The 27,288-nt window shown below is 40.6% G+C and overlaps 1 protein-coding gene across 8 annotated transcripts in view; it reads left to right on the top strand.

Annotated features, from left to right (window-relative positions):
* The window catches only part of fbxl17 (F-box and leucine-rich repeat protein 17), a 725,386-nt gene that overhangs the window by 261,749 nt on the left and 436,349 nt on the right, over nucleotides 1-27,288 (top strand). Inside the window, exon 8 of one of the 8 annotated variants that reach the window (XM_069892569.1) lies at nucleotides 677-920. The exons of the other annotated variants lie outside the window; for them this stretch is intronic. Within the exon in view, the coding sequence (XP_069748670.1) occupies nucleotides 677-692 (16 nt within the window). The 3' untranslated portion in view covers nucleotides 693-920. Of the gene's footprint in view, nucleotides 1-676; nucleotides 921-27,288 lie in introns of those variants that run through there. 8 annotated transcript variants of the gene reach the window in all.

Here is a 27,288-nt window from a genome sequence, read left to right as displayed (position 1 = left end):
GGAACTAATAGAGCCTCTATAGTTCCACTCACTGAGCTGAAATTTGTAGTCAATATTACTTGCAAGGAAGCAAAAATATCAGGACTATTGTCTTGGAGTTTTCTGATTAGTTTTGATGGTGTTGAATACCAAACTGTAGTCTAAAAAGAGAATCCTGATGTCTGCATCTTTGCTGTCTAGTTGCTCCAGGGATCTATGTAGAGACAGTGAGGTAGCATCTGCTGTAGACCTGTTGCTGCATAGGCAAATTGTAATGGATGCATGTTGCTGCTCAGACTTTAATACTAGCTTCACAAAACACTTCATCACTGTGGATGTGAGTGCCACTGGTTAGTAGTCATATAGGCAGGGTACGGCACTCTCCTTGGGCTTAGGAATTATTTTTTAAATAATTTTTTATTTTTCACACCATGAACCATATCAACCAAAATATGTACAAATGTTTCTCATTAAATTTACACAGTGGTCTATTCTCTCCTTCCCCCCTCTCCCCTTTCCCTCCCTCCCCACTACCCAATCCCCTCCAAAACCCATAAATATTCAACATAAACAATAAAATAAAACCATAAAACAATATTTTCACACAAAGGAATATAAACAAGAAAAATGTGTCATCTATTTATTACACACTGAATAGGGTCGTTTTGTCTTCTTATCATTTTCATTCTCATTTCAGGGGATGGAGGTCATAGGCAAGCTCTCTCTGATATGTTCCATGTATGTTTCCCAAATTTGTTCAAACATTGTGACATTATTTTTTAAATTATATGTTATTTTTTCCAATGGAATACATTTATTCATTTCCATGTACCATTGCTGTATACTCATGCTCTCTTCCATTTTCCAAGTTGACATTATACATTTTTCTGCTATCGCTAAGGCTATCATAATGAATTTTTTTTGCACTTTATCCAATTTGAGGCCTAATTCTCTACTTCTTATGTTACTTAAAAGAAATATCTCTGGTTTTTTTGGCATATTATTTTATGTAATTTTATTTAGTATCTGATTTAATTCTTCCCAAAACGCAATTTCTGTACTGTTGTTCCCATTTCCTTCTTACAGCAAAAATATCTATCCGATAATGTTGAATCCTATTTTTTTAATTTTAGAGGACTGATATATATCCTGTGTTACCAATTATACTGTATCATGCATAACCTTGTGTTTATTGTATTCTTCATAGTTCCAGAACATAAATTTTCCCATACTTCATTTTTTATCTTTACTTTTAGATCCTTTCCCCACTTCTGCTTAGGTTTATAGTTTATTTCATTTTCCTTATCTTGCAGCTTAATGTACAAGTTCGTGATAAATCTTTTAATTATCATTGTGTCTGTAATCACGTATTCAAAGCTGCTTCCTTCAGGTAATCACAAGCTGTTTCCCAATATATCCTTTAAACAAGCTTTCAAATGATGATATGCCAACATTGTACCATGAGTTATTCCATATTTGTACTTAAACTGTTCAAATGTTAATAAATTATTTCCCAAAAAACAATTTTCTATTCTTTTGATTCCTTTTTTCTCTCATCCTCTAAAGCACACATGTCAAACTCTGGCCCGCGGGCCGAATTTGGCCCGCGATGTAATTATATTTGGGACGCAAGATCATTTAAAAAATGTATTAGAGGTGGCCCGCCCTGCAGCAAGAGCCGATGCTGTTTTTTGGTAATGTCACCCCCACCATCCTCCCCCTTCATTGCACATCCTTCCCCACCCCCTAACTATCCCCTCCCCCCTAAAACCACCCCCCTTAAAAGATGGCCAGAATATTCTCAAAAAGGAATCCAGAATGGTAAAGTTCCACAAACCTTCTGCTGGGAATCCTAACAACACCCGGGCATCAGATCCACGGGACGCGGAGGGAGCAAGAGTGTTGCAGGTTGAACGTGCAAACTTTGAGAATGGGGAAAACAAAATTGGAACACGAGAAGTCTGTCGATGTCATCAGCCGGCAAGCCAGTTGGAAGGCTCCCCGCACAACCAGTCACTTCTCCCACCTGTCGAGCGGTGCAGCGGATTGGCGAGCGCCTGTGATTTCCTGTCGGCGCGACGGGCATGGCACGCTGCGCACGGCACCCGCTGTTCCGCAAAGGCTAATCGGCAGCGCGCTGGGCCTGAGTGGGTAGGTAAGCAGGGGTGGGCAGAGGGTGTAGGTGAGGAGTAATGGGCAGGGGAAGTTATGGTGGTGCGAGGGGCAGTTAGAGGGAGGGATGAGTAGAAGGAGGGGTGTATAGGGAAGAGGTAAAAGGAGAGGGGCAGGGCGAGTAGGGGAGGGGTGATTAGAGGGTGAGAGACGGGTAGAGGGAGGAACAGGTTGAGGGGAGAGGCAGTAGAGGGGCGTGTATAGGATGGGGTGGGGTGGGTAGAGGCAGAGCGAGTGGTGTGAGGGGTGAGTAGAGGTTGGTTAAAGGACTGGTCAGGAAGAGGGATGGTGGGTCGAGGGTGAATAGAGGCCTAGAGCCTGAAGAGTGAGCAGGAAATGCTGAGTCCTGATGCAGGCCAAAATGGACATAGCCTGTGAATGCTCCCTACATCTCCACAGGGACCAAATAGGTTTCCCTCAGGTCAAGCAAAGGGTGAACTTGAGCTACCTACTCCTGACCTGTAACATTATCCTCCTAAAGTTATATCCTAAAGTTTAACGTTACATATGTTGAAAGAAGAGAAAACATGCAGATGTTGTTGAAAATTTTCAATAAGTATTTAGTTCGGCCCTCGACTTAGTCCAAGTTTTTAATTTTGGCCCTCCGTGAATTTGAGTTTGACACCCCTGCTCTAAAGGAAAGGTTGTCTATTGTAAAAGGGAATAGCGGATTTTGCGTCAATAGTAATTTTGGTATTTGATGATTAGTTTTTTTTTCCTTTCTAAGTGGATCTTCTTCCATGTATTAAGTAAATGATGCAGTACTGGTGAGCTTTTATATTGTACCAGCTTTTCATCCCACTTATAAAGTATATGTTCTGATACCTTTTCCCCTATTTTGTCAAGTTCTATCTTAGTCCAGTCTAGTTTTTCCCTTGTCTGGTAAAAATCTGATAAATACCTTAATTGTGCGGCTCTATAATAATTTCTAAAATTTGGCAATTGCAAACCACCTTGATTATACCCCTCTGCTAATTTATCTAACGCTACCCTTGGATTCCTCCCTTTCCACAAGAATTTCCTTATTATTCTCTTTAGTTCCTTAAAGAATTTTTCTGTTAAAGGAATTGGTAATGTTCGAAATAAGTATTGTATCCTTGGGAACACGTTCATTTTAATGCAGTTTACCCTCCGGCTCAGGCATGATTGAGGCCTGTTTGAAACAGGTGGGTACCACACCCTGCTGGAGTGAGATGTTGGAGATATCTGTGAGTACATTGGCAAACTTGTCAGCATGTTTTTAGTACTTGGCAGGGTACTCCATCTGGACCAGATACTTGCCCTGGATTCATTTTTCTGATGGCAGCCCGCACATCATCCTTGAATACTGACAGTAGAAGATCATCAGAGTACATGGGTGTGCATAGGGGCTCTTCCTTGTTCTGGTGATCACATTGGACTTAGAAAGCATAGAGCTCATCTGGGAGTCAAGCTTTGCCGTCTCCTACTGCACTGGATTTGGTTTGGTAGCAGGTTATGTCATTTAGGCCCTGCCACAGCTCTCAGGAATCCTTTGTTATTCCAGTTTTCATCTGGAATCTCCACTTCATCCCGAGATGGCTTTTGTTAGGTCGTAGGTTGTGGAGTGTTCTGGATCTTTAAGAGTCTATGATCTGGCTCTTAGCGGGTTTCATATTTCAATAGCCCCTTTCAATTTGCAGCACCTGGGTATCCCTCCTGGGACCCGGTTGTGATTACTGGGGCAAAGGTGCTGGAAGCACCTTTCAAATTGCAGGAGGGATAATAATATGATCCATTAAATCACCAACCTGGCAATTTAAGGGGGAATCCCGCCCTGCAATGACACATCATGCACTTACCAGAAGTACTGCTAGATGCTCGGATGCTGGTTGCCCGATGACACACGCAAGTGCTGATGTCATCAGTATAAGCAGGTCGGCCATTTTCCTGTTCAAATTGCCTTTGGGCGTGACCTAGGTAAGATTAACTGGGTTCCCTGACTACCTGAGGTAGGTCAGGGACCTGGTTGGGTTCCAATGGGGTTGATTGCCCAGTTAACCCCATTTTACTCAGCAGTTTGAAAGGTCCCATTGTTCATCCAGGGCTTCAGGTCGGGGAAAATCCTGAGCAATTTGGTGGGCACATACTCGTCCATTGCTGTTTAGAAATCATTCAGAACCTCAGCTGAATTCTTGAACACCACCCAATCTCCTGACTCAAGGCAGTCCTGTAATCATTCTTCAGTCTCCTGCAACCACCAGCTCTGGAGTCCTGATCTCTGGAGCCTCTTTTTCGGCCCTGCCTCTATGCAGGCAGAAGAAGCAGAGTCAAGTGATCCAACTTGTCAAAATGTTGTCTCGGGAAAGAACAGTAGGCCTTCCTTATCTGGGTATAGCAGTGATTAAGGGTGCTGGGACATCTGGTACAGCAGGTTACCATCTGGTGGTAATTGGCAGTGTTTTCATGAGACAGGCCTGGTTAAAGTCACCGACTAGGATTTGTTGTGCATAGGAGTGGGCCATCTCTGGTTTACTGACCACATCATGTTGCTCCGCAAGTGCCTGTTTGTAATCAGCATCAGGAGGGATACAGTCTCTGGTGAGAATCACTGATGAGAACTCTTGGGTAGTGAGAAGTGTCTGCATACTTTGCAAAAATGTTTGTTCATGAAGAATTCATTTCTTGCCCCATATGGCACTTGATAGCTTCAAGACAGGATTTGGTGGGAATTCCAGTTTGTTTTACTGATTAATTTTCAGTAAAACAAAAAAAAACAATTTATGGAACAGTTGTGCAAACAATGAGAAGCTGGTCAAGCAGAAGGCATTGGTAGAATTGGGTCAGATATTATTTTAAGTTGTGATCCTTTAGGACTTTGGCAAGAGGCATGACCTGATTTGGATCTGTAGGTGAAACTGTATTTTAATTGATGAAAGGAGAAAATGACCCTTTGGAAGACAGAAACAGAACAAAAGGAAGGTATAACAAGCACACAAAACTAAACACCCTGAAAAACATTCAGGATAATGTAAAAATACGAGTTAATGAGAAAATAGTGAATTGTGATATCTGTCGATAAATACCAAAAATTAATGATGGATTAAATTATTTATGGCCATTAGTGCCTTAGATATCCTGGCTTTGAATTTTAAAAAAGGCAGTGGTACTGGAGATGCTGTAATGGCAGTGCTACAGCTGATGTGAACACAGAACAATACAGCACAGTACAAGCCCTTCAGCCCTCGATGTTGTGCTAATCCATATATTTCTTCCTTTAAAAAAAATTATAAATCCTCCCTATCCCATAACCCTCTATTTTTTTCTTCCATGTGCCTGTCTAAGAGTCTCTTAAATGCCCCTAATGTTTCAGCTTCCACCACCATCCCCAAAAAGGCATTCCAGGCACCCACAACTCTCTGTGTAAGAATAGCTTACCCCTGATGTCGCCCCTAATTTCCTTTCCTTCACTTTGTACATGTGTCCTCTGGTGTTTGCTGATACTGCCCTAGGAAACAGATGCTGGCTGTCCACTCTATTTATGCCTCTCATAATCTTGTAACCTCTATCAAGTCTCCTCTCATCCCTCTACAATCCAAAATGAAAAGTACCAGCTCTGCTAACCTTGCCTTTCAATCCAGGGAACATCCTGGTATATATCCTCTGCACTCTCTCCATAGCTTCCACATCTTTCCTATAATGAGGTGACCAGAATTGAACACTATACTCTAAATGTGGTCCTACCAAAGATTGGTAGAGTTGTAACATGACCTCCCTACTCCTGAATTCAATCTCCCTATTAATGAAGCTCAGCATCCCATAGGCCTTCTTAACTATCCTATCAGCCTGTGCAGCGACCTTGAGGGATGTATGGATTTACACCCCATCGTTTCTTTGTTCATCCCACTTTTAATGCTGTACTCAACCTTCTGGTTCGTCCTTCCAAAGTGAATCACCTCACACTTATCCAGGTTGAAATCCATCTGCCACTTTTCTGCCCAACTCTGCATCCTGTCTATATTCTCTTGTAACCTTTGACAACCTTCACCTCCATTCACAACTTTTCCAACCTTCATGTCATCCACAAACGTACTGACCCATCCTTCCGCCTCTTCATCCAGGTCATTTATAAAAATCACAAAGAGCAGGGCTCCTAGAACAGATCCTTGCGGCACTTCATTAGTCACCGATTTCCAGGCAGAATACTTTCCTTCCACTACTACTTTCTGCTTTCTTCCTACAAGCCATTCATTTATCCATACAGCCAATTTTCCATTGATCCGTGACTCATGACTTTCTGGAGGAGTCTTTCATGGGGGACTTTGTCAAATTCCTTGCTAAAATCCTTGTAGACCACATCTACTGCCTTACCCTCATCAATTTCCTTTGTTACTTCATCAAAAAACTCAATCAGACAACCTTCCCATCACAAAGCCATGCTGACTATCCTTGAGTAGACTGGACTTCTCCAAATGCTCAGAGATCCTATCCTTAAGAATCCTCTCCATTAGTTACAATCACTGACGTAAGACTCACCGGTCTATAATTCCCAGCCTTCTCCCTATTAACTTATTTTAAACAAGGGGACTACATTTGTCATTCTCCAATCCTCTAGCACCTCCCCTGCAGCCAAAGAGGATTCATAGTTGCTACCCCAGCTGTCTCTTCCCTCACTTCCTACAGCAACTTGGGGGATATTGCGTTCAGCCCCAGGGACTTATCAATCTTGATGTTTTTCAGAAAATCCAACACTTCCACTTCCTTAATCGCTACATTGTCCTGCACACAAGCCTGTTCTATTTCAACCTCACCTTGATCAAGGTCCTTTTCTCTTATGAATTCTGGATCAAAGAATTCTTTTTTGATCTCCCCAACCTCCTTCGCCTCCAGGCACATGTTGCCTCTTCTATCCTTTAGCGGCCCCAACTTCATTATCATCATCCTTCTCACGCCCTCCTTTGAGCTCTTCCAAGTCCTTTCTTAAGCTCCTTCCTGGCTACCATATACTTCTCATTAGCTCTTTTTGTTTCCTGTTTCCTATATTGAATGACTGCTTCCTTCTTCCTCTTGACTAGTTGTCTGACCTGTTTCGTCACCCATGGTTCCCTTTTCCTTGTCCCCATCAGATAAACCTATCTTGATCCCTGCGCAAGTGGTCCCTAAACCTTTTCCACATAACATCTGTGCTTTCACCCTTAAACATGTGTTCACTCTCACTAGTTCCTGCCTCATACCCTTCATAATTAGCCCCAGTTTAGCACTTCGCCATTTTGATTTTTTATCCTTTTCCATAGCTATGTTGAAGCTAAGGAAGTTGTGGCCACTCTCACCAATAGGTCCCCCACCTGACCATCCCCAGAATCAGATCCAGAGAGGCCTCTGCTATTGTCGGCTGGTCAACATACTGTGTCAGGAATCTTTCTTGAACACATTTGCCAAGTTCAGCCCATCTATCCCTTTTGCAGTCAGTTGGTGCCAGTCAATATTCGGGAAGTTAAAATCACTCACAAATACAACCTTTAATTTCCCACACCACTCCAAAATATGCCTGCTTATCTGCTCCTTGGTGTCCAGAGTGCCATTTGGGGGCCTACAGATTTCTCCCAGGACATTGATTGCACCCTTCCTATTTCTAACTTCCACCCACACTGACTCAGTGGACAGTCCCTCTGCAGCATCTTCCCTTTCTATAGCCATGATACTTGCATCAGTCAATCTTGTCCTTCCTCCAACCAAGTTTCAGTAATAGGCCACAACATCATATTTCTATGTACTGATCCATGCTCTGTTCATCTCCTTTATTCTGAATACTCCTAGAGTTGAAAGACATATTTCACACCCTTTAATTGGCTACCTTTGTTTTGTCCCCTGCCTGTCTTTCCTCTTTAACTCAGAACACATAGCTTTTGTCCTTTTCCTAATCTCTGCCCTCACATTCTGATTACCATCCCCCTGCAAAATTAGTTTAAGCCCTTCCCAACAGCTCTAGCAAACCTGCCCATCCAGGATGTTGGTCTCCCTCCAGTTCGGGTGCAGCCCGTCCTTTTTGAACAGGTCAGACCTTCCCTAGAAGGGATCCCAATGATCCACAAACCTGAACCCCTGCCCCTGGGTCTAACTCTTCAGCCACTCATTCATCTGCCACAATTTCCTGCTCTGGCACATGGCACAGGCAGCAATCCTGAGATCATCACCCCATGAGGTCCTGGTTTTTAACTTTTTTCCTAACTCCCTGTATTCCCTCTTCAGGACCTCATGCCTACTTCTAACTATGCCATTAGTCTCCACATGGAGCACAATATCTGACTGCTTGTCCTCCTCCTCCAGAATTCTGTGAACTCTATCATAGAACTCCCTGGCACCTGGCAAGCAAGATATCATTTGGGAGCCTTAATTTTGTCCACAGAACCTTCTATTCACTTGTATAACCAACGAGTCCCCAATCACCATAGCTCTCCTCTTCTCCCCTTCCCTTCTGAGCCGGGGGCCAGCCTCTGTGCTGGAGACACGACCACCCGAACTTGTTCCTGGTTGGTTGTCTCTACCAACAGTATCTAAAACACTAAACTACATCTGCTCTTTCTGCTTCTTCCCTCTCTTGACAGTTACCCAGTTACTTGGCTTCTGACTTTTAGGGGTGGGTGGCTGCCTGAAACTCCTGTCTATCACTTCCTCTGCCTCCCTTAAGATTAGAAGTTCATCCAGCTCCAGTTCCCTAACTTGGCGTGTCAGGAGCTGCTGCTGGATGCACCTTTTGCAGGTGTAGTCATCAGGAACAAATGTGCTGTCCCTGACTTCCCACATCCTACAACTGGAGCACTGGACTGCCCTAATGACTGCCTCCATGACCTCTTCCTAAGTTAATTAAATTAATTGAAGAAAATGACAGCCTTGCCTCACTGGGAGCAAGCTCTTCCTCAGCTCTCCAGAGTCTCTCAAGCTGAAGCCTCTAAGCCACTCATTCACTGGGCACTCCTCTTTAGCTACTCCACCTTTTAATTGTCCCTGCCAATTATCTCAATTACTCACTCCCACAAATCAACACTTTGCTTAACCCTTTGCCCTCTGTGCCCTTTATAAATTGCCTCTAAACTCTAACAGTCACCTCTCCAACAAGACTTTTGCTCCTTCTCTGACTCTCCAGCGATGCAAAAGGCCCGAGTCTCAACTCCATGCCCATTTTAAATTGCTTCTAACTCAAACACTCACCTCTCCAACAAGACTTTCACTCCTCCTCCGACCCAGGAGAGTAGAGAGCAGAGACACAGCGCTACTCTGAAGTGTTCAACTGCTTAGTCCTAATGTGGGCATTAAAAGCAGGCCTGCTGGAAGAGCTGATGTTGTTTTTAAACAAAAATCTTACAGCTACAGGTCAGTGCCAAAATACCAGCACCTGTGCTCAGCAGTGGCCACAAGGGGTTGCAGACTCTGGGGAGTAGCGGGCACCAGAAATGGGGAGAACACCTCTTGTTGAGAAGGAGAAGCAGAGGACACAACCCTATAGGGAAGATTATGACAGCAGCAGATCAGATAGGGGCTTAGTGGTTGAGGAACCTTCACTGGCTGTTGGCAACATGTTCAGGGGACCCGCATAGGCTGCAGGCTCCTGGAGACTGACTCATGGGAACCAGTTATCAGTTATCAGAGCCTGGATTTGAGATGGTGCTGGGGTGAAGAAGTACTCCTGATGGGCCTTGCTTTCTGATCAGAGGTTTAAATCTGGAGCTTGGCTGGCTGATGGATGCACAGGCTGCAGGAGTGCTGGAGGCTAATCCACGGACACTCAGTCATTCTGAAGAAACTCTCTCTTGGTTCTCTTTCTCTCGTTCTCTAAGGGACTCCAGGCAACACCAATGGTGACTCTGTCTGCCTTGCGGCAGGCAGAAGTCAATTCCATGTAATATTACATATTCTGCACTAATACATGACAAGAAAGGAATTTTGAATCAGTTAAATCCTTGCAGTCGCTGTCTGACCAGAAAAATAACTCTGGTACCTGAAGGCTTGTTGAAAGTTTTGTGTCTCTCTTTAACAATTAGGTACAACTTCTTTTCGATGTCAACATCTTGAGGGAATGGTTTATGTCTCTCAAACAATTTTGATCGATATGCAGAATATTACAACTTTTGTGAAGCACATACAAGGATGAATGCAAATATTTTATGTGCACTTTATATTTGTTTGTCTGCCAAAATGCTGTCATTCCCAAATGCTTTCATGAAAGTCATACTTCTGAGCATCGTACATTTAAGGACCAGTAAGTGCTGTGTCAGAACATAATCGGCTTTATATTCTGAATGTCACATCACATGAGTTTAAGAGGTGTGACAGGAGAATACAGTTTTAAGTAATTTCACTTGGGAATTAAGATCAGAATATCTGCAAAAGCAAAGATGCAAACTGTGTTTTCTCTTTATCTCCCAATATTTTAAATATGCGATGAATGAGTTTTTATTCTTTTGTGGATCATTAAATTTAAAAAAAAATGTTGATTTCACCTTTGCAGATATTATCCTCTTATCCCACTAAAATTCGGAAACACCCCGTTAACAGCATGCATCTGTGGTGGTTATTGACGTAGCTTGTATTATATACTGCAGTGGTTTCAGCTCTCATTTGCTGTTAGGATTGTTAACATTTCTCATTCTCTGTATTTAAACATATTAATAATTTTAAAAATAGAATTAATGTTGATTTTTCTGGGGGCATATTACAAGTTTTAAATATTAATTTCATTATACCCTTTTTGAAGTGAATTACCAGGAAAGTTGATGAAGGAAAGGTTGTGAATGTTGTAAGGCATTTGACAAGGTCCCACACGAGAGGTTAGTCAGGAAGGTGCACATGCTCGATATTCTTGGTGAGGTGGTAAACTGGATTTGACATTGGCAATACAGAAGAAGCCAGAGAGTGGTGGTGGATGATTGCTTCCCAGACTGGAGGCCTGTGACGAGTGGTGTGCCTTGGGGATCACTGCTGAGACCGTCGTTGTTTGTCATCTATATTAATGATCTGGATGGTAAATTGGATCACCACGTTTGAAGATGACACAACGATTGGAGGCGATGTGGTCAGTGAGGAAGTCTTTCAAAATCTTGCAGAGGGATCTGGGCCAGCTGGAAAAATGGGATGCAAAATGGTAGATGGAGTTTAATGGAGACAAGTGTGAAATGTTGCATTTCGGAAGGACATACACAATAGATGGTAGGGCATTGAAGAGTGTGGTGGAGAAGAGGGATTTGGGAATACAGATGCATAATTTCCTAAAGGTAGCATAAAGGGTAGAAAGGGCTATAAAGAGAGCTTTTGGCATTTTGGCATTCATAAATCAAAGTACAGGAGTTGGGATGTTATGGTAAAGTTGGGTAAGACCTTGGAGTATTGTAAATTTGGAGCATTGAGTGCAATTTTGAACACTTAACTATGTCAATAAGATTGAAAAAGTGCAAAGAAAATTTACTAAACTGTTGCCTGGACTTCAGCAACTGAGTTACAGGGAAAGGTTAATAAACAGGTTAGGACTTTATTCCCTGGAGCATGGAAGAATAAGGGATTTGATAGAGGTATTTAAAATTATGAAGGGGCTAGACAGAGTAAATGTAGGTTGGCTTTTTCTACTGAGGGTAGGTGAGTTACAAACCAGAGGACATGGGTTAAGGGTGAAAGGGGAAATGTTCAGGGTGAATATGAAGTGGAACTTTTTCACCCAGGTAGGTATATGGAATGAGCTGTCAGCTGGAGTGGTGAATGGTAAATTTTAACATTTAAGAAAATTTGGACAGGTATGTGGATGGGAAGTGTATGAACGGCTATGGGCAGGGTGCAGGTCAGTGGGACTCAGCAGAAAAATAGTTCGGCACAGTCTGTTAGGGCCGAAGAGCTTGATTCTGTGTTGTAATCTTCTATAGTTCTAATTAATATGTGAACCTGTTGAGTTTGGAAAACTTTCCTGCAGTATTTCAATGTCATACAATTTAGTATTTTGACTTCAAATAGAGTACAACTCTGATTATCCAAAATTGGATTCTCTGAAATCCTCATTTATCCAAAATATTTTCACAGCTGGACTGACTTTACAGGTTGAAAAAAATACACTCAACATGAAATTAGAACAATGATTGTCTTCGTTTCAGGTAACTCCCTCCCCCCTCTTTACCTTCCCCTATTGACTTTTCTCTCCAAATCTCCCTCTCAAATGCATGTCACTGTCTCCTAGCCATAAGCATTCGGAAGAATCCCTTGTCCCAGCATCATCAAGGAGAGCAGTCTCCCAGGCAGGAGTGGGATTTCGGGCTCAGTGGCGTTCCCTTACCTCCTCTTCGCTCCAATCCCCTTCCCTCGCTCCCTCCTCGGCAAACTGGATGCTGATGCCGACTCTGAACCCTCACCTCAGTGTAATACCCCCCCCCCACACACACACACACACACACACACACACACACACATACACTAGGTGTATGGGAAGATTCAGAGTTGATCGGCAGTGGTGGTTGGGAGGTCTTGGTGATTGGCAGTGGCCAGCATTTTTTTGGTGAGAATTAAACATTATTTTAATGCTTAAAAAGCCTTCCCTTGTTGCTTGTGGTTGATTAAACATTGATACAAGTGATTTGGTGTTGCGACTGGGCCGTTTTTAAAATATGACCAGTTCTCCAAAAATAAAACGTCATGAGCCTATTCCTGACTATTTCGGATAATCGGATTTGTACTGTAGAATTTTTTTTCTCCTAAAGAATTAATCATTTTTCATTATGTAATTTGTATTATAAGTGGTAATTATATTCAGTAGTTAGGACGTTGAATGCTTTTTATATTACCAGAGAATGTCCATCATGATTCAAGGTACTGATAATTAGATACTAAAAAGGAAGGCAAAATAGATTTGAAACAGTTCATTTCATGTAGAGTGTGTAAAAAAAATACATTTATTCATGATTTAATTAAGAGGTAGAAAGTAATTGTTCATTTTGAAACACTTAACTCCGTCATGTGTTTCCAATATAGTGTGGAAATTTTGTATTTTGTGTTTCAATAAGCATAATCATTATGTTTTACCAGTGATGAACATTCTTTTCAATTATCTTCGATTTTGGTGGAGAATTTCAGTTTTTGACTGGTTGTGTAATTTGTAATTACGGGTGTGTTCTAACGTAGGTCCTGTAGTTATTTGCTTTCCAACATATAAAACTCTGGAGCTTTAGAATACATGTATTGAAATGCCACTATGTGGATGTTGGGTGATATGGAGTGAAACTCTAAAGTCTGCAGATGCTGTGATTGTAGTAAAAGCAAAAATGCTGGAGGAACTCTGCAGGCCACGCAGCGTCCATGGGAGGTAAACATAAATAACCAATGTTTTGGACCTGTACCACCTTGAAGAAGGGTGGAGGCCTGAAATGTGGATGGTATGGAGGAAGACTGGATCACTTCTGCCTGAAAGCAACAAAGTCTACTGAAGGTACAAATGAGTTGAATTGAATTTAGAGATTAAAGCGCAGTAACAGGCCCTTCTGGCCCAAGTGGGTGCTCCACCCAAATGCACCCATGTGTCCAATTGACCTGCATGACTTTGGAAAATGGGAGGAAACTGGAACCCCTGGAGGAAACACTCACAGACACGGGGAGAACGTGCAAACTCCTTACAGACAGTGCTGGATTGGAACCCGGGTGGCAGACTCTGTAATAGGATTGTGTTAACCATTGCACAAAACTCAAAACGGTCAACCAGTTTACCTATCTCGGCTGCACCATTTCATCAGATGCAAGGATCGACAATGAGATAGACAACAGACTCGCCAAGGCAAATAGCGCCTTTGGAAGACTACACAAAAGAGTCTGGAAAAACAACCAACTGAAAAACCTCACAAAGATAAGCGTATACAGAGCCGTTGTCATACCCACACTCCTGTTCGGCTCCGAATCATGGGTCATCTACCGGCACCACCTACGGCTCCTAGAACGCTTCCACCAGCGTTGTCTCCGCTCCATCCTCAACATCCATTGGAGCGCTTTCATCCCTAGCGTCGAAGTACTCGAGATGGCAGAGGTCGACAGCATCGAGTCCACGCTGCTGAAGATCCAGCTGCGCTGGATGGGTCACGTCTCCAGAATGGAGGACCATCGCCTTCACAAGATCCTGTTATATGGCGAGCTCTCCACTGGCCACCGTGACAGAGGTGCACCAAAGAAAAGGTACAAGGACTGCCTAAAGAAATCTCTTGGTGCCTGCCACATTGACCACCGCCAGTGGGCTGATAACGCCTCAAACCGTGCATCTTGGCGCCTCACAGTTTGGCGGGCAGCAACCTCCTTTGAAGAAGACCGCAGAGCCCACCTCACTGACAAAAGGCAAAGGAGGAAAAACCCAACACCCAACCCCAACCAACCAATTTTCCCTTGCAACCGCTGCAATCGTGTCTGCCTGTCCCGCATCGGACTTGTCAGCCACAAACGAGCCTGCAGCTGACGTGGACTTTTTACCCCCTCCATAAATCTTCGTCCGCGAAGCCAAGCCAAAGAAGAAAAAAAAAGAACTGTATTACTCTCTGAACTAACCGTGCTGCCCTGATTTCTAACTGTGCCGCCCTAATGTTCTTCAGATTCTGCTGAAGAAAATTGTAACTCATCAAAAACTACAAAGACTGAAAGAATAGATCTAGAACATGTAGAGGTGGATATTTTCTGTATAGGTTTGGAAGCTGATCCCTACCTATTGGATGATTAGGTTGAAGGTTAGCACATAGATTTAAAAGAGACAAAGGATTGTTTCATGAAGTTAAGTAGTAAGAAGGGAACCTGTTTTTGACTCCACCAAAACAGAAATGAATATTCACATGCAAGATTTTTGAATTGAAGCCTGAAGTTAGAGGAACTGATGGAGGAATATAGCACCATCATCTGTGCTAAATTGCAAATACATACGAGGGAGGAATAATGTGCCTGTTAGATTTGCAAAAGGAAACATTCAATCATTGCTTTAAACGTAACAGTGTAAAATTGGATTAAGATTCTAACCAAGCGTTTTTGGGGGAAGATCTGAGAAACAGTGACCTACTTAAAATGGTTTTGGAGGGAAAAAACAGAGAGCATTATAAATTTTTATTAACTGAGGGATCACTAGCAGTATTATTAAGGTATTAAGGATAGAAGAGGCAGCAATCACCATGTTCTACAAATGTTTGGATGCCAACATGAAGAATCACAATCTGTAGGGTTACAGATCAGGTGTGGAAGGTGGGATTAGGTCGGATAGCTCTTTTTCAACCGGCCTCTTAACAGTTGGCTGAATGACCATCTGAAGGCTAATGATTCTGTTATACGAGTTCTTGGTGGTGTTGAAGACGTTCTCATGTTAAAAGTATTGATTGGAAGTTTACCCAGATATTAATTCTGATTGTTCTTTTCAGCTTCTTAAGTTTCAAACTACTGAACTCAGTGAAGTTGAATTCCAAAAGTGGAATAAACTTTGCAAACATTTCCAGACAGCATGTGCGATGGCTCTGACTGTAGTTGAATTTCTTCTGATGGTCTGGGTATCCATGCCTGCAGGAAGTTTCGTCACCTGGAAAATCTCAGTTGAGCAATAAGTGAGAAGTTAAGCGCAGTGTGGATAACTCATTTCAGCAAGTACCTATCTGCAGCGTTATGGTGCATAAAGCCATTACATGTGCTTTGTGGGCCAAAAAGAGGAGGGGTAAATGGTCCCTGTTGGATTTTCCTGAGAATTCTTTATTTAGCACAAATTTAAAAAAAAGGATAGAATAGGGCCTTAGCCCACAATATCTATGCCATATAAAGCTCAATTTCTGCCATATCCCTCCATAGCTTACATGTTCATGTCTATCTAAAAACTATAGTACTTCCACCACAACCTTGGGAGCCCATTCCAGGCACCTACTCGACTCTTAAAAAATTGCCCTGCACCTCCTTTACCTCCTGTATCCAGCCCCTATTCACCTTTAAATGTAGTATTTGAAATTTTTTTTAACCCCTGGGCAAAAGATTCTTTCCCTTTCCTTTTAAACTAGGACAGCCTCTGACACTCCAGAGAAAGCAACCCTGGTTTGTCCACTCACTCCTAAGTCTGACCTTAAATCTGGGCTGAGTTCTTTATAAATGTCTTCTTTATAAAGCCTCGACATCTCTCTGTTATGGGACAACCAGAATTGCATCCCAAATTACCCTTGAATGGAACAACCAGAGGGTATTTAAACATTAACCACATTGGTGAGTTTGGTGTCACATGCAAGGCATTTTAAGTAAGGATGACAGGTTTTTTTTCTTGGAAGACACTAGGAAAATAGATGGGTTTTTATAACGACACTGTTTTGTGATCATTATTGCTGATGAGAATTTTTATTCCAGATTTTTAATTGAATTTAAGTTTGATTACTGTAGTGTGGATTTTGAATTTCGTTCCCTGGACTATGAATAAATCACCCAAAGATCCGGATTAAATTAGTTCCTGTGCCACACATCCAACAGGGGTTGATGGCAATCATATTTATTTATGATAAAAATCCATCAGAATTATTTGTTAGTATTTACATGTGTTAGAAAGAGTGGCTCTGAATATTACATTATGCTCCCAGGATTTCTTTCATCTTATCCTTTCTACACCTCTTTGCACCACCCTCTCTTACAAGCATGCACTTTGTAGTTTGTTTCTAGATTTAAATTTAATTGCACTTAATAAAGAATATCTAGTCCTTTGAATGTCTGGGCAATTTTCATTCACGTGGGTTGGCTATCATTATTCAATGCAGGTCAGTTCTGTATGATGATAATGGAGGTTTATCTGGCAACTGTCCATCTATGTGCCCAGTGTGTCAAAAAGCAGTTATTGAGGAGGAGGCTGGTTTTTGAGTACTTCCATGGAAAAACGGTTAATCTCTTTCCCTGATTTCTACTGTGCACAGATTGACAATAGTGGCAAAATCATGGTTATTTTCAACAGGTGTTTGTATTCAGAATCTCTAACAAATATTTTAAAATTGAAACAAATCATCTTTCAATCTTCATTTCAATTTTGCTTTCCTGGGGATTTCTGGTAAATCAGGGAATTGTTATAGGTGAGCTTCTGCAAATGACGATTGAATAGAATTGCCATTATTTGTACCCACTGATGAAGATTTGGAGGTTGGAACCATCAATAATGAATGAATTGTATGGATCAATGGCAGTTTAACATCAGTGCATATACAGATAATACAATTTTAATGCAAAACCAAGTTTTCAATCAGTCAACAATGGCACTTGCGGTAGATGACATATATAGTGGAAAAGCTGAATTTGATTTATGTTTGCTGAAATACTGCTTGCTTGGAAAGCCTTCAGGTCTACAAATGCTAATGGAAATGCTGCTGTGTGAATTTTTTTAACTTTACAAGTAAAATGCACTGAAAGACGGTGGAATATCACGAGCAGTTTAATTACTCCCACTAATCAAATCTACACCACTCAATGAAATAGTTGATGATGTCAGTGATGTAAGCTGTCTTCACAGATGGAGAAACTCAGCAGGCTCCGCAGACGAAAACATCTAACCAAAGTTTCAGCCCTTTGTCAAGGTATGAGCAAAAAAGCAGGCAGTATTTGCATCCTGAAAAATATGAGTGCAATTTTTTTGGTTTGGAAAATTCGCCCAAGAAAATTATAGAAAAAGTCATTTTTACTTATGTTTCCTGCTGCCAGAACACGTCTGAAACAATGCACACACCAGACAGTGTTTATGTAAAGCCATTCTAGAGAAAACAGAGAGGGTGTAAAAAATTACCTCTGAGTATTTCATAGTTTTAAAACAGACTCAGAGTTCATGAATTTTTTATTGATGAAATGCATTAATTTCTGGCATTTGGATAAGGTCAACAACTTCCAACAATATTGTTCCTTTATTGTGGTAATCCATCCTAAGAAAAGACAATTTCAGCTTTTCCTATTCCCTACAACAAGAATGATTTAAGTATAATCCTTGTAACACCAGACACACTGAGTAATTCTGCTTAAGGCTGAAGAATTCTCATTATGCTGAGAATACACTGGTTGTAATTTATTCTTTGAAATGCTACTTTTTTTTCAGTTAAATGGTGTATTTACATATTGCATCTGTTCAAAATGCCATGATATTTTCATAGAGGGGCAAACATGGTGATTTGGTTCATATTTCTAATCATATTTGAGAATTCTGAAGGAGAATGTGCAAGTATTGGTGAAAACGTTCCCGTGAACCAACGAAAGGAGCTAAATTTTCAAACACACTCTTTCTGCCTTTTATGTCAGGATCTTGGAGACTTTCATTTGTGTGTGTGTGTGTGTGTGTGTGTGTGTGTGTGTGTGTGTGTGTGTGTGTTTCCCCCCCACCCCCCCGCACTATTTAGAAAAATAAGTCACGGTGACTTGAGGCTCTCATTGAGCTTGGAGCTTCCCATGGTGTGCTTGACGATGTACTAAATGGCCAGATATACTCTTATAACCATATAACCCATATACAACACAGAACAGGCCAGTTTGGCCCTACTAGTCCATGCCAGAACAAATCCCCACCCTCCAAGTCCCACTGACCAGCATCTGGTCCATACCTCTCCAATCCTCTCCCCTCCATGTAATTATCCAGTCTTTCCTTAAATGTAAATAACGTCCCTGCTTCAACCATCTCTGCTGGAAGCTTATTCCACATCCCAACCACCCTTTGCATGAAGAAATTTTCCCTCATGTTCCTCTTATAATTTTCCCCCTTCAATCTCAAACCATGGCCTCTGGTTTGAATACCCCCCCCCCACTCTTAATAGAAAAAGCCTATCCATGTTGACTCTCTCTGTCCTTTTTAAAATCTTGAACACCTCCATCAAATCCCCCCCTCAATCTTCTATGCTCGAGAGAAAAAAGCCCCAGGCTGCTCAACCTTTCTCTGTAACTCAAACCCTGACTTCCTGTCAACATTCTCGTGAACCTTCTCTGCACTCTCTCTATTTTGTTTATATCCTTCCTATAACTTGGTGACCAAAACTGCACAGAGTATTCCAAATTTGGCCTCACCAATGCTTTGTACAATTTCATCATAACATCCCAACTCTTGAATTCAATACTCCGATTTATGGCCAACATTCCAAATGCCTTCTTCACCACTCTATCTACCTGAGTATCAACTTTGAGGGTAATATTTACCATAACTCCTAAATCCCTTTGTTGCTCTGCACTCCTCAATTGTCTACCATTCAATGTCTATGACCTATTTAGATTTGCCTTTCCAAAATGCAACACTTCACACTTATTCGTATTAAATTTCATCAGCCATTTCTCAGCCCACTCCTCTAGCTTTCCTATATCTCTTTTTAAGCTACGGTAATCTTCCTCACTGTCCACAATACCACCAATCTTTGTATCATCTGCAAACTTACTTATCCAATTCACCACCCCTTCTTCCAGATCATTAATATATATAACAAACAAAAGTGGACCCAGGACCGATCCCTGAGGAACTCCACTAGTCACCAGGCTCCAATTTGACAAACAATTTTCTATCAGTACTCTCTGACACCTCCGATCCAACCATTGCTGAATCCATTTCACTACCTCCTTATTTATACCTAATGCCTCCACCTTTTTTCCTAATCTCCTGTGGGGAACTTTGTCAAAAGCTTTACTAAAGTCTAAATAGACAACATCCACAGCCTTCCCTTCATCAATCTTTTTTGTAACCCCCTTGAAAAACTCTATAAGGTTTGTTAAGCATGATCTACCCCTGACAAAACCATGCTGACTACTACCTATCAATCCCTGTTCTTCCAAATATTTGTAAATGCCATTCCTCAGAACACTTTCCATCAACTTACCCAACACAGACGTCAGACTCACAGGTCTATAATTTCCTGGCTTACATTTGGACCCTTTCTTAAACAGCGGAACCACATGCGCCACCCTCCAATCCTTTGGCACTACCCCCGTGACCAGTGACATCCTAAATATTTCTGTTAATGGCCCCACTATCTGTACACTAGTCTCTCTGAGTCTCCTTGGGAATACATTGTCCGGACCCGGAGATTTGTCCACCTTTATCTTTTTTAACACTGCCATCACGACCTCCTCAGTTATCCTGATATGAATTATGACCTCCCCACTATTTTTCTTTACTTCAACTGGTACAATATTTTTTTCCTTAGTGAATACCGAGGAAAATAAATCATTAAAAATTTCCCCCATCTCCTCTGACTTCACATAGTCTACCCTCCCTATCTACAAGGGGTCCAATTCTATACCTCACTAATCTTTTACTTTTAATGTACCTATAGAAACCTTTCGGATTTATTCTTACTCTGCCTGCCAAAGCCTCTTCGTGCCTCTTTTTGGCCTTTCTAATTTCTTTCTTAAGATTTTTTCTACACTCCTTGTAGTCCTCTTTCAATTTCCCATCACCCTGCTGTTTATACCTCTTTTTCTCCTAACCAAATTTCTAATATTCCTCAAATCAAGGCTCCCTATGACTTCCAGCCTTTCCTTTGATCCTCACTGGGACATATCTACTCTGTACTCTCAAAATTTCTTCTTTGAATATTCTTCATTTTTCATTTACATCCTTTCCTGAAAAAATCATGGCCCACTCAATACTCCCCAAATCCATTCTTATTCCTTCGAAATTTTCTTTTCTCCAATCCAGAACCTCAACTTTAGGCCCTTCTTTACTCTTCCCTAAAACTAATAGAGTTGTGATCACTAGACCCAATTTGTTCTCCAACATTAACCTCAGACACCTGACCCATGTCGTTCCCTAACAGGAGATCCTGTATTAAACTGTCCCGAGTCGGTTCCTCTACATATTGATTAAGAAAACTATCTTGCACACATTTGACAAACTCTGGCCCATCTGGCCCTCTTACTGTATGAATATTCCAATCAATATAATACTCCAAAAATACTATAAGAACCAAGAAGAGCATTGGAGCAAAGGGGGAAAAATGTCCCAAATAAAGAAAGATGGAAGTGATAAATTAAAGATAATTCAACATGAAGGTTTGGAAGTAGTAAAATGCAAAATAAGCAGAAACCAGACATTTTTAAAAAAGTCAATTTTAAAAAGGTGGAGTGTTTAATTGCAAAAATAAGCACACCACTGCATATTGCTGTTGTCTGCACCAGATTTTGAGTTGATATTGAAATAAAAATGTAAGATTTATTCAGAAGACAGTCTCTCATCCAACTCTAGAACACATTCTTAACAACATATCAGAAAGCCTACAGGTAAGCAAGAACATCTGCAGATGCTGGGGTCTGGTGCAATACACAAAAGTGCTGGAAAAACTCAGCATGGCTCTTGGACAGCGTGCATCAGAGTCCACATCTCATTGTGCTGAACCTTGGAGTATAATTCAAGTCTGTTACTGCAGTGTCGGTGGTGAACAATGTTAACTCACTTTGGTTTCATGCCCTTTATTTTTTCCTTTTTTAACAATATCTTCCCTCTGCAAGCCAAGATAAGATGTGCTCTGGATTTTGAACTGTTTATTATAAAAGAAATAACATTGATATTTTTATCAGTTACCTTTGGGCTTTCCTAGATTTATTAAATAAATAAGAATGAAATTGGGCAAATGCTTCTTAAAATGTGGCATCGAAGCGGTTTTATAGCCATTGAAGTCATTTTGAAATTATCATATAGAGACATAACATGGAAATAGATCCTTTGGCCAATCAAGTCTGCGCTGAGCATTGAAAACACATGTGCTAATGCTAATGTGTCATCTTTGAGGACACTTGTGGCACAGAGAAATATCATTTATAATTTGCATGCAAGCATGCCATCAAACATCAGTGGACTTTTATTTACTTTTAATGTGAGAACAGAATATGCACCGGGTTAACATTTCAGACAGATGAACAGACACTGCTGGAGGAACTCAGTGGGATGAACAGAATCTTTGAGGGAAAAGAATTGTTGATAGTTTGGGTCGGTGCTCTGTATCAGGATACAAGTATATGGACAAATTTTCTTGCACTGAATTAAGAGTGATATTTGTCTGTATTAAATGTAGTTTCAAGTCTCCACAAACTGGCCATTTTTTAAAATAAATCTCCATCTATTGCAGATGAAGGTGAATTTTAAAGGAGCAAAAAATGAATTTGTTATCTATTCTGTCCCTTGCCACAGACCACGGTCCCATATTTATCTTTTTCACCCTGTATGATTTACAGTATTGTGAGGCAATTTCTTTTGGTTCTGACAATAAAGCTTACTTGCTTGATAAATAAAATAAATTTTGTTTTCATTCCATGAATCAAAATCTTAAAATAGTTGGATTGAATGATATTGCACACTCAGCTCTTTATATTAATCTGATATTGTCTGCAAGTCCTATTACAGTGATAGATGCAATAGTGAGCTTATTATACCTGCACTAGGAAATGGGGTCAAACAGAACATCTGTAGATCTTGCAGCTTTCTGACCTATATTATAATTGTCTCCAAAATAATTCAAAGACAGCTTAAGGTACAGAATTATATCAACTTGTTCCAGTGCTGTGTGAATTCAAAAAGTTTGAAAGGAATTCTAAATATAAGAAATCAAAGCTCTTGAACAAGTGTGGTTTTGAATGCCATCTTTGAACTACTATAAATGTGCACCAAACCCATATTAGACCTATTAGAAAAGCAAAATGTGGGAATGTGTCATGCTTGGGTGGTACTATTAAGCTTTCAGTATTAAATATGGCAGAATGATGTGTCATATTTTAAATATGTTTTGTCATTAGAACCTCATGGCTAATGTAAAACATATAGTTGAGATCACTGTTTAATAACCCAAATATGAAGGAATAAAGTAAGAGATGAGGATCAAAAGATTCCATAAAGGCACCTCACTGTTGTGACATGTTCACTCTGCAAAGCCCAGTCAGGTGTTTGAGACCTTGCACCTTATGCAATGAAATGTTGCGATGGTCCCTCAATTAAAAATGGATAATTACCCATCAACAATTGAATTAAACTTTCCAGGTGTTGGAACAATTTCTAGGTTGACGTGAATTTTATTAGAGGGAGAACTTGTGCTTTTTTGGTGATTTTTTAAAAAATAAATCCCAATTTCTTCTTGTGATCTCATGCTCTTGAAATGGGTTGGATGAAAGTTAGGTATGCTATGAAATTATAAATTCGTGAAGAAACTCTGAATTTCCTAAATTTGTTAAAGGTTTTGGAGGAGATTGAATGAACTGAATATTAAGGTATCTTGGATATGTAAACATTTACTTTGCACCTGCCAGATGTATGGATTTATATGAATAAATTACAACTTTATATTTTTAACAAAGATTATACCCCATAATATCTATAACTTACTTAATGCATAAAATGTAAATTTCAAAGTTGCAGTTGAATGCCAGAATACCCATCTGGGGACTAGGTCATGAATTATGTGAATAAATAAGTCACCACATTTTGTCTAGCTTGTATTAACATGGTGGATCTGAGTCTTAAGCTGTTTCTGCAACTAACTTCAATAGATGTGGGCTCAGGAGGGCATGTCGACCGTGGTCCTGAGTTATTTTGTAAACTAATGATCCCTGAAATACCAAATTGCCATTCTTTTCAAACAGACTGTTGTTTCTGATGTTGACTCAGAAGAATTCTCGGTATCCATGTTCACACTTGTAAAATAATGTGCAGAGCTTATGTATGAAACTGCACTCCTGTACTTGACAGTACCATGGAATGAGAAATTAAAAAAGGGGAACTGTTTGGCTGAAATGTTCACTTTTGTACTTTTTGATTACCAGTAGTTTCAACTCTTCTCCTTAAAGGCTCTTGGTGTTTCTGTCATGTCGAACCATTCATAATCTTTTATCCTGAGCTGAGCTTTGATTTCAACCTTCTTTACAGTCCCCTTCGTTCCAGCACCAAGATCATTTATGTCACTTCTGCATTGTTGCATGTATCTGACCTTATTTCAGTTCCCTTTCTGCTGGACTCCATGTGTGAGTTTTGGTATGTCAAATTTGGTTATTTTAATCCTGTATTTATTGACCCAAATCTCTCCACTCATTGCAAAATTATGTGGCAAATAATTTATCTTGGAAAGAAGTCTGCCATAAATCAGAAAATGCCTTTCTGACATGCTTGTCGTCGATGGCTCAGCGATTGTACCATAGCTTCTGCAGCAGATGATTGAGGTTACTCATCCCATCCCAATTACTTCAGAAGTTTTGGAATCCTGCACAGTTAGGGTTGTCAATTTTCAGCTGAGACTTTAAGTTAAAGTTCTATCATGCCCAAAGTTACCATTGCTCTTCACCAATATTATTTTAAAAATTCATTTGAATAGCTCATTGGTCTTTGTGAACAGTTGCATGTAATTCTGCCTCTAATACAACAGTGACAAAACTTGTAAAGGAAATTGTTTTAAATTAAGGGAATCAAGGTATGTGGTTTTTTTTGTAAGAAAGAGTAGTTACAGTAATAAGCCACGAGCTCAAGAGGTGTTTTTCTTGATTTTAGATTCCAAGGATGTCCTGAACAGCCTGTTTCTGAATAACAGTATTTATATGGTTTTAAATGGGAGATACTAGTGTTTATTGAGATCTCTTGTTGGTCTTAAACAGGTTATGGACCTATTTTTAAAAAAAAACATTGGATGTAGGAAATGCTGAAGATGTGGGTCAGGTAGCATCTGTCGAGACAGAAATGCATTAAATGGAACATGGGAACATAGGAAGTAGGAACAGGAGTAGGCCAAAAATGGCCTATCGAGCCATCGATCATGGCTGATCTAATTTATGACCTAACTCCACCTACCTGCCTTCTCCCCATATCCCCTAATTCCTCTATCATGTAAAAATTTATCTAACCGAATTTTAAATATGTCTAATGAAGCAGCCTCAACCACTTCCCTGGATAGAGATCCAAACATTCACTACTCTCTGGGAAAAACTATTTTTCCTCATCTCTGTCCTAAATCTACTCCCCCGAATCTTGAGACTGTGTCCTCTGGTTTTAGTTTCCCCGGCCAGCTCAAAAAACCTTCCTACATCTATCCTATCCATGCCCTTCATAATCCTATATGTTTCTGTAAGATCTCCTCTCATTCTTCTGAACTCGAGCAAATACAATCCTAGATGATTTAATCTTTCATCATAAGTCAACCCCTTCATCCCAGGGATCAACCTGGTAAACCTCCTCTGGACCGTCTCCAAAACCAGTATATCCTTCCTCAAATATGGAGACCAGAACTGGACACAGTACTCCAGGTGAGGTCTCACCAGTACCTTATACAGTTGCAACATTACCTCCCTACTCCTGAATTCATTTCCTCTAGCGATGAAGGCCAACATTCCATTTGCCTTCTTAATAACCTGCTGCACCTGCAACCTAACTTTTTTGCGATTCATGTACAAGCACTCCCAAGTCCCTCTGCACAACAGCATGCTGTAGTTTTCACCCTTTAAATAATATTCAGCCCTTTTATTTTTCTTGCCAAAGTGGATAACCTCACACTTACTAACATTGTACTCCAGCTGCCAGACCTTTACCCACTCATCCAGCTTAACTATATCCCTCTGCAGAATCTCCACATCTTCATTACAATTTGCTCTTCCACTCAATTTGGTGTCATCCGCAAACTTGGCTACACCACATTTTGTCCCGTCCTCCAAGTCATCAATGTATATAATGAACAGTTGTGGTCCTAGCACCGACCCCTGCAGCACCCCACTTACCACTCTCTGCCAACCTGAAAAACTCCCATTTATCCCGACTCTCTGCCTCCTGTCAGACAACCAATTTTCAATCCAGGCCAATATACTTCCCCGGACTCCACTTTCCTGTAACTTACTGATAAATCTCTTGTGCGACACCTTATCAAATGCTTTCTGGAAAACCAAATATATAACATCAACCTGTTCCCCCCTATCCACCGCACCCATTATATCGTCAAAGAATCCTAACAAGATTGTCAAACAAGATCTTCCCTTTCTAAAACCATGCTGGATCTGCCTGATTGAACCCTTAAGTTCCAAAAGTTTCACTATTTCATCTTTAATGACGGCTTCAAGCATTTTTCCAACTACAGACGTCAAGCTAATTGGCCGATAATTTCCATTCTTCTGTCTACATCCCTTCTTAAAAAGTGGCGTGACATTTGCTGTCTTCCAGTCTGCCGGGACCTGCCCAGAATCCAAGGAATTTTGGAATATGACCACCAATGCATCAACTATAACTTCTGCCATTTCCTTCAGAACCCTTGGATGCATATCATCAGGACCAGGTGATTTGTCTGGCTTTAGTCCCATTAGTTTCTCCATCACTGCTTCCTTTGTAACATCTATTTTATCAAGGCTCTCCCCAACATTCGCATCCTTAACTCCGCATTTGGGCATGCTGGACGTGTCTTCCACCGTGATCTTACTTCAAAATTGATTTTCAATTAGTACTTTTTTAATGAACACTTGGTTATAGATGTTGCAAGGAAGAGAAAAGATACATGCGCATGAAATCGCGAACCTCCAGTTTCTTTCCTGCTATTATTACACTAAAATTAATCTCTCACTGGCAAATTATAATGCCACTGCACTGCTTTTAGCAGTACTTTTCTCCATACCTTGCATTATGCTTTTGTACTTTACTGTCCACCTTGAACTATTTGATTTATTGTAACATGATTCCCTTCACTGTTGTGTTAATTGTTATTGTGGCATTCCCCATTGAATGAGTTCACATGCAAAATGAAGCTTTTTAGTATATTTCATGACATGTAATAAATCAATTCAATTCAAAAATTCAGTTTTAAATGTCTAGCCTTATTAAGGGGGCAGCTGCCACAAAAGATGCAGAAGATGAAATTGCAAGTGTTGATATTATTTTTCACTTGCTGCCTTTTTCTACTAGATGGCAGCATGAATTGCTGAAGTAGGTACAATGAAGGTTTTCTCACTGAATTGAAAGATTGGTGAAATGTCTGGGTAAATATCCAAAGCACTACTTTGAGGAGTTTGCTCTATTTCTCTGGCAGTTCATCTGGAGTTAAATGGAGGGGGTTATCCTAATTTGAATGCAGGCGATGTTTAAAAAATGGCTAAATAAATAAACTGGAAAATTATAGGCCGGTGAGCCTAACGTCACTATAAGTTATTGGAAAGTGTTCTTAGAGGGCAGATGTACAAGAAGGGTGTAAATGACTAAATGACTGTGGACCAGAGGCA

Source organism: Narcine bancroftii, chromosome 1 (genome assembly GCF_036971445.1).
Source record: "Narcine bancroftii isolate sNarBan1 chromosome 1, sNarBan1.hap1, whole genome shotgun sequence".
NCBI lineage: Eukaryota > Metazoa > Chordata > Chondrichthyes > Torpediniformes > Narcinidae > Narcine > Narcine bancroftii.
This window is presented reverse-complemented; position numbering and strand designations above follow the sequence as displayed.